The sequence below is a fragment of the Polypterus senegalus genome, chromosome 4 (assembly GCF_016835505.1).
Source record: "Polypterus senegalus isolate Bchr_013 chromosome 4, ASM1683550v1, whole genome shotgun sequence".
NCBI classification, from domain to species: domain Eukaryota; kingdom Metazoa; phylum Chordata; class Cladistia; order Polypteriformes; family Polypteridae; genus Polypterus; species Polypterus senegalus.
Genome location: NC_053157.1, coordinates 221,105,222 through 221,118,879, shown reverse-complemented (window position 1 = coordinate 221,118,879; position 13,658 = coordinate 221,105,222). Strand labels below are relative to the sequence as shown.

The window sequence follows — 13,658 nt, the reverse complement described above, 5'->3', positions numbered from 1 at the left end:
TTCTTTGAAATCTTTGGACAACATTGTTCATATGAAAATGAATGCGGTTGTTAAATTGTTCAAATGATTTTTCCATGGTGAAGGGGACAGAAAAGTCACTGGACATGCATTTTAATGCTGGTTATAAATGTAAGCAAGCTACGTTACATCCTGACACTGCACCTACTCTGTTTCTCTTCTCGGTGCTCAAATGTGGCACTTGATGTCACTGCCCACCTGCCAAGGTGCTCTGTCTGCCTATGATGGAGGATCACAGGAATCGTCAGGTAGAGGGGTCCTTTCATCAGACTGGCAGGCCCAGCGCTGACTCAACTGTGGAATGGACAATAGGGGGAGGCAGCATGATGGCTGAGGTCTCCAGGACTCTGAACAAATCCAAATCCCATTATGTGATATTATCTGCTGTTGAATTCTGCTTTATACTTGTAATATTTCTACTGCACTATTATATTGTATTGCGGATTACTTGTGTTCTGTTCTGTGTATTGTATTGTATTGTATTGACCCCCATCTCTTTGACACCCACTGCACACCCAACCTACCTGGAAAGGGGTCTCTCTTTGAACTGACTTTCCCAAGGTTTATTCCATTTTGTCCCTACATTTTTTTTCCTTGTCTTCTTTGAGAGTCAAGGCTAGGGGGCTGTTAAAGTCCAGTGTGGCACTCCTTGTGTGAATTTGGACTATACAAAAATAAATTGTATTGTATTGCATGCTAATGTCAGGTGTAATGGGGATCCAAGTCGCTTTACCTACTTGTTCTCTAATTAAAAAAAAATAAAAATAAAAGATAACCAATATAACGATGATATTGGCAGATCTTATTAAGCGACTGACGAAAGGCTTTAAACAATTATTACTTACAATAAATATTATAATAGTTTAACTTAATGATTTTACATTAATCACATCTCGGCAACACTTAATTTGGATTTAGCTTTTAAAACGGATGGATGAATGTACAGAGAAGTGATGTATTCTCAAATTGTATGCCATAAATATAATAAACGTCCGCTCTCGTCCTTTTTTCGGAGCCGTCACTTTGCGGAGACTGATCGTCCCTTTATCGTTACCACTCTAAATGAACACTACTGAATTCAGCATCAATATATCTACCGAGTTAACCAAAAACGATCTGCTTCTGTAAAATAAGTCATTAAAATACATTTAATGTTATAATGTTTACAATAAATATTCTACCATGTTTTAAAAATACCGCTAATACGATTATTACGAAAGCCATTATACTCACATTTTCAACTGTAAGTTGATGTCCAGGTCACAACTGTACACATAGTTAAACTTGTCCGTTTCCACCATGGTGCTTCGTGGGCACGGCAAAACCACCGAGTCAACCTTTGAGGGCCAGGGCTACCCAGTTTGGCAGGGTCAGCCTTCAGGTTGGCTCAGTCGATAGCTTGAGCTTCCAGGTATTGTGTTCCGCCAGGTCTGGCCCTCAAGAAACCCGTCCGGAAAGCTTCTCCTTCGCTAAACCCGATGAGACTGGTTCACCTAACGGTCCCACCCTACGCGGACCTCAGTGCTCCTTCAGCAGCCTAACCTGCTATTCCCTTTCCTCGGAAGCTCTAATATGAAATACATGTATTCCCGGTACTCACGTAAACCCGGGTAAACCTTCAATCTACGCCGATCGGTCGGTTTGGTAGGCTTTTACAGAAAGCAATGACAAAACTATGGTCACGTGTTGTTTCTTCACTTCTTGTAGACTACTTAATCAATTTCAGAAAAATAGAGACGCCAACAACCAAGCAAGAATTTGTGTACATATCTATGTTTTGCTTTGTTTGATCTATCTACTAGGAATGCCTACAATGAGGCGGAGAAGATCGACGATTCTCGTGTTTGATTGGCCAAAGCTGGAGATTCTAGCCTATCAGTGTTTTACTTCCGGAAACGTCTGCCAATTCGGATGGCTCTGTCAAAGTGTGAGCAGCGAGTTAAGATTTTTGTGTAGCGGACGCCGAGACTGTAAGGTTTCAGAGTAACGAGTGGTGGTCAGACTTATATTGTAGTTCTTATTATCATCTAACTAGCAAAGTTGCACATCTGTGACGGGCAGCTTGCTACTTCAAAACTGTAGAATAATAAACAGACTTTGATGTAATTAATTACTTGATTCTACTTTAAAATGCAAATTGATATATTTACGGAAATATTCAAATTAAATTGAAATAATAAATATAGTGTTATTTATAACGGTATAAAGTCATCTAAAGTGAATACACGTCACATATAAAGCGATTGCTTCTTTATTTAATAATTTTTGCTGTATTTTCAGGAGGGTACATAAGCAAAAACTTGTGTGACGTCATTCGTGAGTTAGCAGAAACCCATCTGTTCTTAAATCAATGCCTGCAGTTTTCAGTTGCAGACCTCATAGCACAGCACATACAAATATGTAATTGCAGATTTCTTGGGAATCTGCGTTATTTTTTGGATGAAAACGATTCGTCCTGTTCCGTCGCATGCAAATATCTGGGCCTTTATTAAATGGCTGTGAAGAGCTGTAAGTTTCAATTTGTATGTTTTCAAACGGTGGTCTCGATGTTATGGCTTTTAGGATTACGCATCAGACACTTTCTTCTGGCATTGGCAGATCTTGCATTTAAATTGTTTGTCTTTCTAAATGGCATATTATTTAAATTATATTTAAAAAGGACATAGAATTAGCGCAACATAATAACTTTATTCCACAGAACGTGAATGGTTACATTTTCATGACAATTTATTCGAATACATCCATGACTTGGGACTGAAAATGTAAGAAACTAATGTGTCTCATAAAAATTAAGATTTCTTTAAGAATTATTTACAAATATTAAATTAGTTGATGTAGCTTTGGCTGCCATAATAGTCTTGCATATTTTTTCACAGAGCTTTCTCCGTTTATTTTGACATTAATTTGTCTGTTTCTACAAGTCAGTGCCAACTGACAAATCCTCTGTGATTCAAAGATGTATAATAATAAAAACTTGAGGAAACTTCCCAAGGGGCGAATACTTTTTATAGGCACTGCACAGGCTTAAAATAATACACTTGACACACAATTTATAAAAATTTTTATGCCAGTATTTAATTTATAGGAATTTAGCTTGGTAGCTGTTCAGCTGCTTATAACAGAACAAGCAACTACATACTAATAACTTCATTGTTATCGTCATGGCTGTCTGTTGACCCAACAATGACGCTGTCCATCCATTTGTCCATCTCCATCACTCCCCCTTCCTGTGTTTATGCTGGTGGGAGAGTTGGCCAATTTGGGAAAGGCGGGGAATTTGCCCCCGGCACAGTGGGTTGCTTTTGATGGTAATGTCTTGCCATTCTCTTCTCCTCTTGTTGATGTGTCCGTATCCAAAGGACATGGCCCTCAGCAAGTGTCTTAAGCTGCATATGTGGAATGGAGCAGGCCGTGAGAGAGCGCTTCAAGTAGACCTTCCGGCATCTTTTTTTGGTACACTTTGAGGTTGGGATCCTTCATTGAGTTCATCATACAGGACCATCCAATGAGGAAAATAGATGGAAGGAAGAGCCTGCTCAAAGAAATTGTTGATATCAGTGGCAGTGACGGTGCGCAGTCTTCAATCACACCGCTTCACTTCCTGTTGGGAATTCATGTGGCAAGCCAGGTGCAAGGCGATGATGTATTTCAGGAAGTTGTACCACTTTGGATGGACCCTTGGTGGGTAAGGGGTGTGAGTGGTTGAGTCAGTCTTAGTCAGGACCTCACCTGTGACCTTGCCACCATGAGAGACCCTTCCAGGAGTACACAATTCCCAATGGCATCATTCAGGGGATCACTGATTCATGCAAACCACTCCATCACATTAAGGCACTGACTGAATGGAGGGTTATAACCCATACATGTAGATACATAATACATACACACCTTTATATCTTCTTATATAATACACTACCATGGTTGTTTGTCTGTCCAGTATTTTAAATCACCTGTAGCTCACAAACCATTTCACCTATTGACTTGAAATTTGGTGTACATATACTACGTGACGTCTACTATCCGCTTTCGGGTGATGATTTTTATTACTCTTTTTATTTTATTTTATTGTAGAATCAACTCTCGGCAGCACGCAGCAGGGAGGCCGTGCGCCATTCTCATTCCCTACCACCTTCGCTAATTATTCTTGAGGCAGATTTAATTGCCAGCTTAAGTGAAAAATTAAAGAAAATGTGTTAAGTAATTGCAACACAAAAACTAACTTAATCAGTTTTAACGCGAAAAGATGCCGACGAAAGAAGAGAAGCAGCAGGCCGCTAGGGTGGAGAAAAGAAGAGTTGCTCAGGAAGCAGCAAGTGCATCGATCTCTGAGGAAACAAATCCTAAACAGAGAAAGAGTATGATAACTAGGAATGCTCGAGTCAAGTGTATTCACTGCTCGTTATCGTGCAGTACACGGTTACTGGTTACATTATATTACATCCATCCATTATCCAACCCACTATATCCTAACACAGGGTCACGGGGGTCTGCTGGAGCCAGTCCCAGCCAACATAGGGCGCAAGGCAGGAAACAAACCTCGGGCAGGGCGCCACACACACACACACTAGGGACAATTTAGGATCACCAATGCACCTAACCTGCATTTCTTTGGACTGTGGGAGGACACTGGAGTACCCGGAGGAAACCCACGCAGACACGGGAAGAACATGCAAACTCCCACGCAGGGAGGACCCGAGAAGAAAACGCAGGTCTCCTTACTGCGAGGCAGCAGCGCTACCACTGCACCACCGTGCCACCCCATTATATTACATAAACCTTATTTATCCCAAGGTAAAACTTAGATGCATATGCAACAGAAACATAAAAGAATAAAGATACAGACTCACAGGACAAATAATAAATCGGTTATTTATTTATTTTTGTGTAAAAATTACAAAATGAACTTAAAGTGTATACACATTTACTTTTGGACACTAGGAGGAAGCATTAAATTGCCTGATAGCAGAAATGGACTAAGCAGCTAGTCAGCGTGCTCCTCACTGTGTGTCTTTAGTTGTTAGTGAGCTTTCAAAGGACACAGACTGGCTTTCTATTGCCTCCTTTAGAAGCAAAGGCACTTCATAATGTTTGGGACAAAGACACATTTTTCCTTGATTTACCTCTTTGCACTTAACACCCCCAGCACCATGTTTAACAGATGAGGTGGTTTGCTTTGGTTCTCGGGCAGTTCCTTATCATCTCCACACTTTGCCCTTGTCATCACCCTGATACAGCAGGTTCATCTTTTTCACGTCTGTCCACAAGACCTTTTTCCAGAATTTGGCAGGCTATTTTAAGTCCTTTTTCACAAACTGTAATCTGGCCATCCTGTGTTTGTGGCTATACTACTTTTTGCATCTTGCAGGGTGTCCTCTGTATTTCTGTTCATGAAGTTTTCTGCAGATAGTCGTCTCTGAGACGCCCACATCTGCCTCCTGAAGACTGAGTCTGATCTGTCAGACAGGACTTTGGCACTTTTTATTTACCATATGGAAGAAGATTCTTCTGTCATCGGCCTACCAGTCTCTTTGTGATTACTGAGCCTAGAAGTGTGGTCTTTCTTCTTAACTCTTTGAGGGCTGAATATTTTTTCCAAAAAACATTGGTTTCAGTCAGAAGTCAACATAAAACATCTGTTGCTGCATGCTGTGGCTGCCAGTTTGCCAAGAATGTGTGGCAGGTTTGCTGCCAGGCTGTCTTCGTGTGGCTGGGACAGCAGCAGTGGCTGTCATGGTTGCAGTGCATTACAATCTGGTTTCTACCTCTTATCATTGTTAAGTGTCAGTGCTCCCTGGCAAACATTGTCAGTACCATGACTAGCTGGGGCCCGATCAGCTGAAGCTGAAACCTCACATTCGTTTTCGATCACTTGTATCAACAACTGAGTCTGACTAGTCATAGTCCTGTTCAGAGATAACAGGCAAAACGCTGTCCATGGAGTATTTTGCTTTAAGCATTCACTTTCATCACTCTGCCAGATGTCAGTGCCATTTTTGCCGTTGTGTGCGCCTTGCTACTCACACGAGCACAGGAAATCTCGGTCAAACCAATGAATCTAACTTTCCTTTTAGCAAAGAGAGTCCAACTAAAATATAACGGTTGGGTTTGTCACAATTTATAGTTGATTATCATTGTCAACACCTCCTTTTGACAAAAGTCTACATCAGCCCTGAAAGAGTTAATCATATTCCATGCAGATGATTTAGGGCATCCTAAGGATTTAATAGTTATATTCTTTTTTTTTTTCAGCCTTATAATGGCTTCTTTGAATTTCATGGCACAGTTGTTGAACAATGGAAACCACAGACTCCAAATGGTAGAAGCAGGCCGAAGTATCTTATGAAGCCATGAAACCCACCTGAGGACACTTGTGATGACAATTGTCCCAAACATTATGGTGCCCTTAAATGGGGGGACCATGTAGGAAAAATGTTGTCATTACTACATGCTGTGACCGAAATGTGTGCAAATCCTCTTAAATAAAAGTCTGCAATGTGCACTTTAATCACGTCTGAATGGTTTGATTTTAATTTTAAACTGTGGAGCAGAAGGATTAAATCAAGGAAAAATGTGTCTTGTCCCAAACAGTAGGTGGTGCTGAGAGATCAGGAGAAATCTTCAGGCATGTGAACTGCTAAGAATGTTAAAGTCACAATTTCTGCAGCAACCCCAAGTTCAATTTCAAAAAGTGCGTCACTCCCTCCATGTTATCAAAAGTCCGCAGTTGGCTCCTTTTCTTAACATTGAGGGGTATATTGTTGTTAGTTGGTGCAAATATTCAAAGCAGTGCAACCTTACAGCTTTAGATGTCCAGCCATTCATCTCAGCTTGGTATCTATTCATTCACATTTAGGAACTGCTACCAAAATTTCAAGAAGAGTTCTCGACAAACCAATTACCGTGACCACACGGTAATACCCGAACTATTCCGAAGCAACGTTTGCACTGTTTCGTGTTTTTTGTATCTCACACCCTCGTACACCTTTATTGTAAGAGCATCCCTTATCTACGATGGAGCGTTCGATCCGAAGGAAATATGAAGCTGGTTTTAAATTAAAAGTCGTTAAAGTGGCGAAAGAAATTGGTAACTGTGCTGCTGCAACAAAATTTGATGCATCTGAGAAGCTGGTGCGAGATTGGAGGAGGCAAGAAGATGTAAAAAAAAAAATAAGGTGTCGCATTTTTGAACGGGCGTATAAGTCGGGGTCTGGTTTTATGATCAATTTTCCCGACTTGTACGTGAGTATATATGGTAACTGTTTACATTTTTTTTTTTCCTTTTGGCACACTAAAGATTGTCAAGGCAGGATTTGAAGATTCTGCTTCATTTGTGGCCCCCTAGTGGTTTTAGTGCTGTACTATAATACCTTCAGAAAGCCAGGACTTTGCTTCACTCAGTGACCCCACATTATCCAGTGGAACTGCCAGTGCCTCATTTGTTGAAATGTGGAAACCGTTACAGTGTACAGTTATGATTTGTTTGTTGGTATAAATAAAAACTAAGAAACTTTAATGTGCTTTGAGTCACAAACCCAGCAACATGTCATTTCCATGCACTTTGATCATCAAATCCGTTTTATGCTTTAAATGTATATAGAGACAACACTTTCATAAAATAATTACTTTCACCTATTCCTTCTTAACACCATTAATATACTTTTTCTTTTTTTCCAGGGAAGGGTTACAGTGATTGTATAACAGAACAACACAATTTCCATTCATCCATCCATCCATTATCCAACCTACTATATCCTAATTACAGGTTAGGGTTAGTGGAGATTGGTGTGCCCCCGAAGGAGCACACAGGTGCACGGGTACACTTCCGACGTAAATACAATCTATTGTTTACTCCCCGGCACAGCCCTTATCCCTAACAAAGCTTAATAAATACTTAAAATTACCCCAAAATATAATTAACTAGACCCTTCTATACAATTATTATAAAAAACATCAGTTTTGCATAAATTAATTTTAAATTTTTTAAAACTGCATTAAGATCAGTTTTAAACAATTTGCATCTAGAGGGTCACTAAAATCATAGAAAAGGTAAAAAACAGTACTAAAAGCTTTTTCATACAATACACTAGGGTTATAAAAACTAGATTAATACTTGAACTTAAAGATTTAATCTAAAAATTGGGATCCCTCAGGGCTAAAAAAAGAAACACACAGAATTGACCAGGCTTTAACAAACAAAGCTCTATTAAATTTAATTTTAGAGCCCCTTTCACTATCTTAACATCAGGGCCCTGGTCAAAGATTGGCCCAACCTCCACTAACTTCAAGTTTAGATTTAGATTTGTAGTGGGGGTAAGCCAATCTAATACAGCAAGAAGAAAAATTAATATTAAGACCGGGCACCGTTTTAAATCTAAATTTCAGCCCCAGTCTACTATTTTAAGTTTAGGCACCGGAAAAAGACAAGCCCCATCCCCACGAACTTTAAGGTTAGTCTTTGGGGGAGGGGTAGGCCTATGTAAATCCGAGACCCCCAAGAATCAACCAAGCTGATCGCTGACTCCTTTGTTAATATCGCCTTGGCCGAAGATGTTCTCTTTAAATTTAGATGGGCACATGGAAAAACTCCATCCTTGAATTATTTCTTATAATTTCATGTTGGGTACTGAAAATTGTAGCTCAGTGTTTGATAGGGAAGCAAATATTGCCTGATAGGTCAATTCTGTAGCTGGGGACAGGGAAATGTGGGCTGACCTGCTTGGCCTGCGCCCTCTCAACCCTCACTAGGAGAAGCGTTATCAAATGATATTGTATTTAATCATTGATGTAAAGACATAAGCTGCCACCTGGTGGCTGTTCAGTCTAATTAAATAATTATATTTATCCAACACTTTTCTAACCTGGGGCGACACGGTGGCGCAGTGGGTAGCGCTGCTGCCTCGCAGTAAGGAGACCTGGGTTCGCTTCCCGGGTCCTCCCTGCGTGAAGTTTGCAAGTTCTCCCCATGTCTGTGTAGGTTTCCTCCCACAGTCCGAAGACATGCAGATTAGGTGCATTTGGTGATTCTAAATTGTCCTTGGTGTGTGGGCTGGCACCGTGCCTGGGGTTTTTTCCTGTGTTGGCCCGTGACCCTGTAGTTAGGATATAGCGGATTGGAGAATGACTGACTTTTCTAACCTACTTAAAGTTTTGTATATACAGTATAGTGAGGAACCACTTCAATCCCTACCAATGTGTGGCTTCCACATGGATGATGCAACTGCAGTCATTCTTAGACCAGTGGTATTAGTGGTGAAGGGTTGAGAAGGATAATTAGCCAATAAGGGGCAAGGGATAATTAGGGAGGCAAAATGACCAGGATGAGGTGAACAATTTAGCCAGAACATGAAGAAGCACCCTACTTTTTTTTTTTTATTTTCTTGAAAGATACCCAACAATCTTCTATGAACACAGAAAGTCAGGAAATGACAGCACCAATTTTTACAGCCATCACTGGGGATCCACATGCAGACCATGGATGACCGGGGATCTTTAATAACTGCAGAGAGTCAGGACCTCGGTTTCACGTCTCTTCTCAAGGACGGCATCATTTTTGCAGCACAGGGTCCCTGTCACTGCACTGGGGACATTGGGATCTACAAACAGACCACAGGGTAAGCGCCCCCTGCTGGCCTCACCAACTCTTCTTCCAGCAACATCCCAAGCATTTCCTTGATGATCCCCCATCCAAGTACTATCTGGAGCCAAACATGCTTAGCTTCAGGTGGATTACCTCAACTAGCATACCAGTGGATTTTACAATGAGGACTATTCTAAACAGTGAGTCTACATAAAGTAGAATAAATACCATTTACATTTATTTATTTGGCTGATGCTTTTATCCAAATCGCCCTACATCATTTAAAATACTGTACAATTGGTTACATTTCTTTCATTTTAACAATTGGAGCACAGGCAGGTGAAATGACATGCTCATGATCACACAGTGTCAATGGTGGAATGTGTGGTCCAAAGCCACACAAATACAAAATCTTTAATTCTTTTTGAACCACTCATTGTGTTCAAGGCAAGAACCAATAGTGGAAGAGATATCTGACCATGACAAGGTATACTCCTTGACTCCATCATAGTGAGCCAATTTAGAGTGACCAGTCACCATAACCCCTTTGCCTCTTTGATGTGTGAGGAAACTAGAGTAGCAGGAAAATGTCCTCAAAGATGCAGGGATAAGACAAGAACTTTCAAAGCACAGGAGGTACACCCAGGACTTCTCCCTCTCTGTTTTTGCTATGACACACACACACACACACACACAGTCTTGAGGATTATTGTAAGCACAAAAGAAAAGGAGATTGCTGAGAAATGAGAAATCATGGTCAAATGACAAGCAAGCTTCAGAATATTGGTGAAGCTAAAACAAGAAATAATAAGCAGAAACAAAGGGCCAGAGGCGAGATTGCATTGGTTTGGACGTGTGCAGAGGAGAGGTGCTGGGTATATCGGGAAAGGATGTTAATGATAGAGCTGCCAGGCAAGAGGAAAATAGGAAGGCCTAAGACAGTGGTTCTCAATCTGTGGGGTGGGCCCCCCTAGGAGGGCACGAAGATGTGAAAAAAAGAAAACAAAAATCGAAAATATGAAAAATACATCTATTGAAACCAAAACTAATTAACGTAAACTACATTCTGATACTAGAAAAATAAATATAGAGTTAAATAAATGTCGATAAAAGTTAAGTAGGTGTAATAAAATATGCATCTATGCTATATCATTAATTAAAAAAGCGTTAGCGGGGTGCAATTAAAACTGTTATGAAAACTCGTGGTGCAAATACGTAAAGGTTGAGAAATGCTGGCCTAAGAGAAGGTTTATGGATGTGGTGAGAGAGGACATGCAGGTGATTGGGGTAATAGAGCATGATGTAGAGGACAAGAGAAGATGGGCAGTTGGAAAATCGAGAGTACACCTTATGAGAAGGATTTAGGAGTCATAGTGGACTCCAAGCTATCAACTTCCAAACAGTGTTCAGAAGCCATTAAGAAGGAAAACAGAATGTCAGGTTATATAGCGCTTTGGTGTGTGGAGTACAAGTTCAAGGAGGTTCTGCTCAAGCTTTATAACGCACTGGTGAGGCCTCGTCTGGAGTACTGTTTGCAGTTTTGGTCTCCAGGCTACAAAAAGGACATAGCAGCGCTAGAAAAGGTCCAGAGAAGAGCGACTAGGCTGACTCCAGGTCTACAGGGGATGAATTATGTGGAAAGATTAAAAGAGCTGAGCCTTTACAGTTTAAGAAAAAGAAGATTAAGAGGAGACATGACTGAAGTGTTTAAAATTATGAAGGGAATTAGTACAGTGGATTGAGACTGTTATTTTAAAATGAGTTCATCAAGAACACGGGGACACAGTTGGAAACTTGTTAAGGGTAAATTTCGCACAAACATTAGGAGGTTTTTCTTTACACAAAAAATGTTAGACACTTGGAATGAGCTAACAAGTAGTGTAAAGGACAGTAAGATTTTAGGGACTTTCAAAACTCGACTTGATGTTTTTTTAGTAGAAATAAGTGGATAGGACTGACGAGCTTTGTTGGGCTGAATAACCTGTTCTCTAATTTGTTCTAAAGTTCCAAAGATGATCTGCTGTGGCAACCCCTAACGGGAACAACCAAAAGAAGAAGAAGAGGAAAGGGCAAAACAAATTCAAAAGTCAGATTCAGAAGAGGGTCATAACCAGAATGGAAAATCCTAATGCTCAATAATGTTGTTTTATCCATTGAGGGATACCATAATATGAAGGATAGGTAGAAAAAACAATAAACAAATAATGGGAACCCACTGCTTTTGCACATGATATACAGTTTGTGCTCATGTTTTAACTAAAACATTCCATCTATTTAGGTAGTTCATGAACATGTCTTAATTAAAGCGTTCCCTCAGTGTACGTATTTTATGTGCACATTTTATTTTAAACAGTCTCGCAGTGTACTTAATGCATACACCAGTGTTCTCTACGTAGCCCTGCTGCGTTTCTTGTTGTATACGGTGAGCCTAATGGACAGAGACACTGTGATAAGGTTACTTTTCGATTTGGAATTGAGTTATGATTGCATTGAACCATGAATTACGACAGTATTGATCTTGCCTTATGGAACACCACTCTGACTAAGCGGCAGCCACAAAGGATTCTCACGGCTAATGGGCTCTACAGATGATTCTATTCCAACATCGAAAGATCATTCACTTTATTGCTGATCAGTTGTGAGGTACCGCACAGATATTGCTGGATGTACACCAAGGGCACACAAGTTACATCGTTGAAGGAATGCTTTGAATAAGACATGGACATGAATTAGCTACATGGTGGAAATGTTTTGTTCTAAACGTGCATGTGAATTGCATTAATTGTGGGAACCTTTTAATTAAAATGTGCACATGTTCCCACAATTTATTCCTTTTTTTTTTCTACCCATGCCCTCCCTGGAACTCCATACCACAAAATGTGAACGCCACCATATTTATAATGTAAGCTCCCATTACATCATCAACACAATGTTCACATGGCTTTCAAAAGTAAAGGGTCACATAAGTAAAGAAAACTAAGAAGTTAATGAAAATTACTTTTAAATTACAAAGCAAAATGTGAAATATAATTCAAGATATGGAATACTCATTGCTAATTGCCTACAACAGAATTACACAAGTACAGTTTAATGCTACAGTTTTATATTCTGTAGTGTCCTTAATACTGGAAGATTTAAATGACCTTTCCTTTTAGAGCAGGGGTCTCCAACACATCACTCGTGAGATACCGGTAGCTCACAACCCCTTTCCAAGTAGCTCGCCAAAGGGTTAATGAATCCTACATAAATTTGAAACTTGATTAGTCAAATTACACAGGTGGGCGATCTTTCCAAAAAATCATATCATGATCCTTTTAACATAAAATCACGATCCACGATCTGAATTGCAATCTATCTTTTCAGTGTGGCATACACTTAAGAGAAAATACGGACTCAAACTGATCAAGACCTAATTAACACTTTGTTTTAAATATTTAATAAAGTTGAATTCAATTGTTCTCTCGTTTGTTAGCTAAGCGGAGTTAAGATACAAACCCCGAAGCTGGTGAGTGAGTGAGGAAGGCCCCGCCCCTCGGACCGCTGTGTGTTGTTTTGATTCACACAAAGAAATTCAGTACCGCAAGCGAACTATGATACATAGTGAAATGAGAGAAGCCACAAAGTAAATTATGGAAAAAACCCTGATCTAAATCCGTTAAGTAGTTCTCTCATGAAAAGCGGACAGACAGGCAGGCAGAGAGACATTGGATTTTATATATTACTAGACATTAAGCCCGTTACAATAACGGGCGCTAGAACAGTAGTGTATAAACATTAGTAGGAACAGTCTATATTAAATGGCAAGGGTCCTCGACTTCATTCTGTTTCTTGTCTTAATTTTTTTTTGTTAAAAATATTATTGCAAGAAGCCTAAACTAAAATAATAATAAAAAATAAAATAGAAACGTACATGACAATGCAGTTAGTATAATTAATATTGCCTTAGTGTAAAGCTTTGTAACAATCTGTAAGACACAATATCTGAAGAAGATATTTAGGTAACATTTTCAATTTTTTTTACCTCATGAAATTTTTCTGTACAATTTTATTATAGACAACATTT

General features: G+C 39.7%; 1 protein-coding gene across 2 annotated transcripts in view; it reads right to left on the bottom strand.

Moving 5' to 3' along the window:
* pik3c3 (phosphatidylinositol 3-kinase, catalytic subunit type 3) overlaps window positions 1–1,706 on the bottom strand; it is an 81,880-nt gene extending 80,174 nt beyond the window's left edge. For both annotated transcript variants that reach the window (XM_039751990.1, XM_039751991.1), the window contains exon 1: window positions 1,252–1,706. In XM_039751990.1, coding sequence (XP_039607924.1) covers window positions 1,252–1,319 — 68 coding nt within the window. In that variant the 5' untranslated portion in view covers window positions 1,320–1,706. The remainder of the gene's footprint in view (window positions 1–1,251) is intronic.
* Between the last annotated feature and the right edge of the window lie 11,952 nt (window positions 1,707–13,658).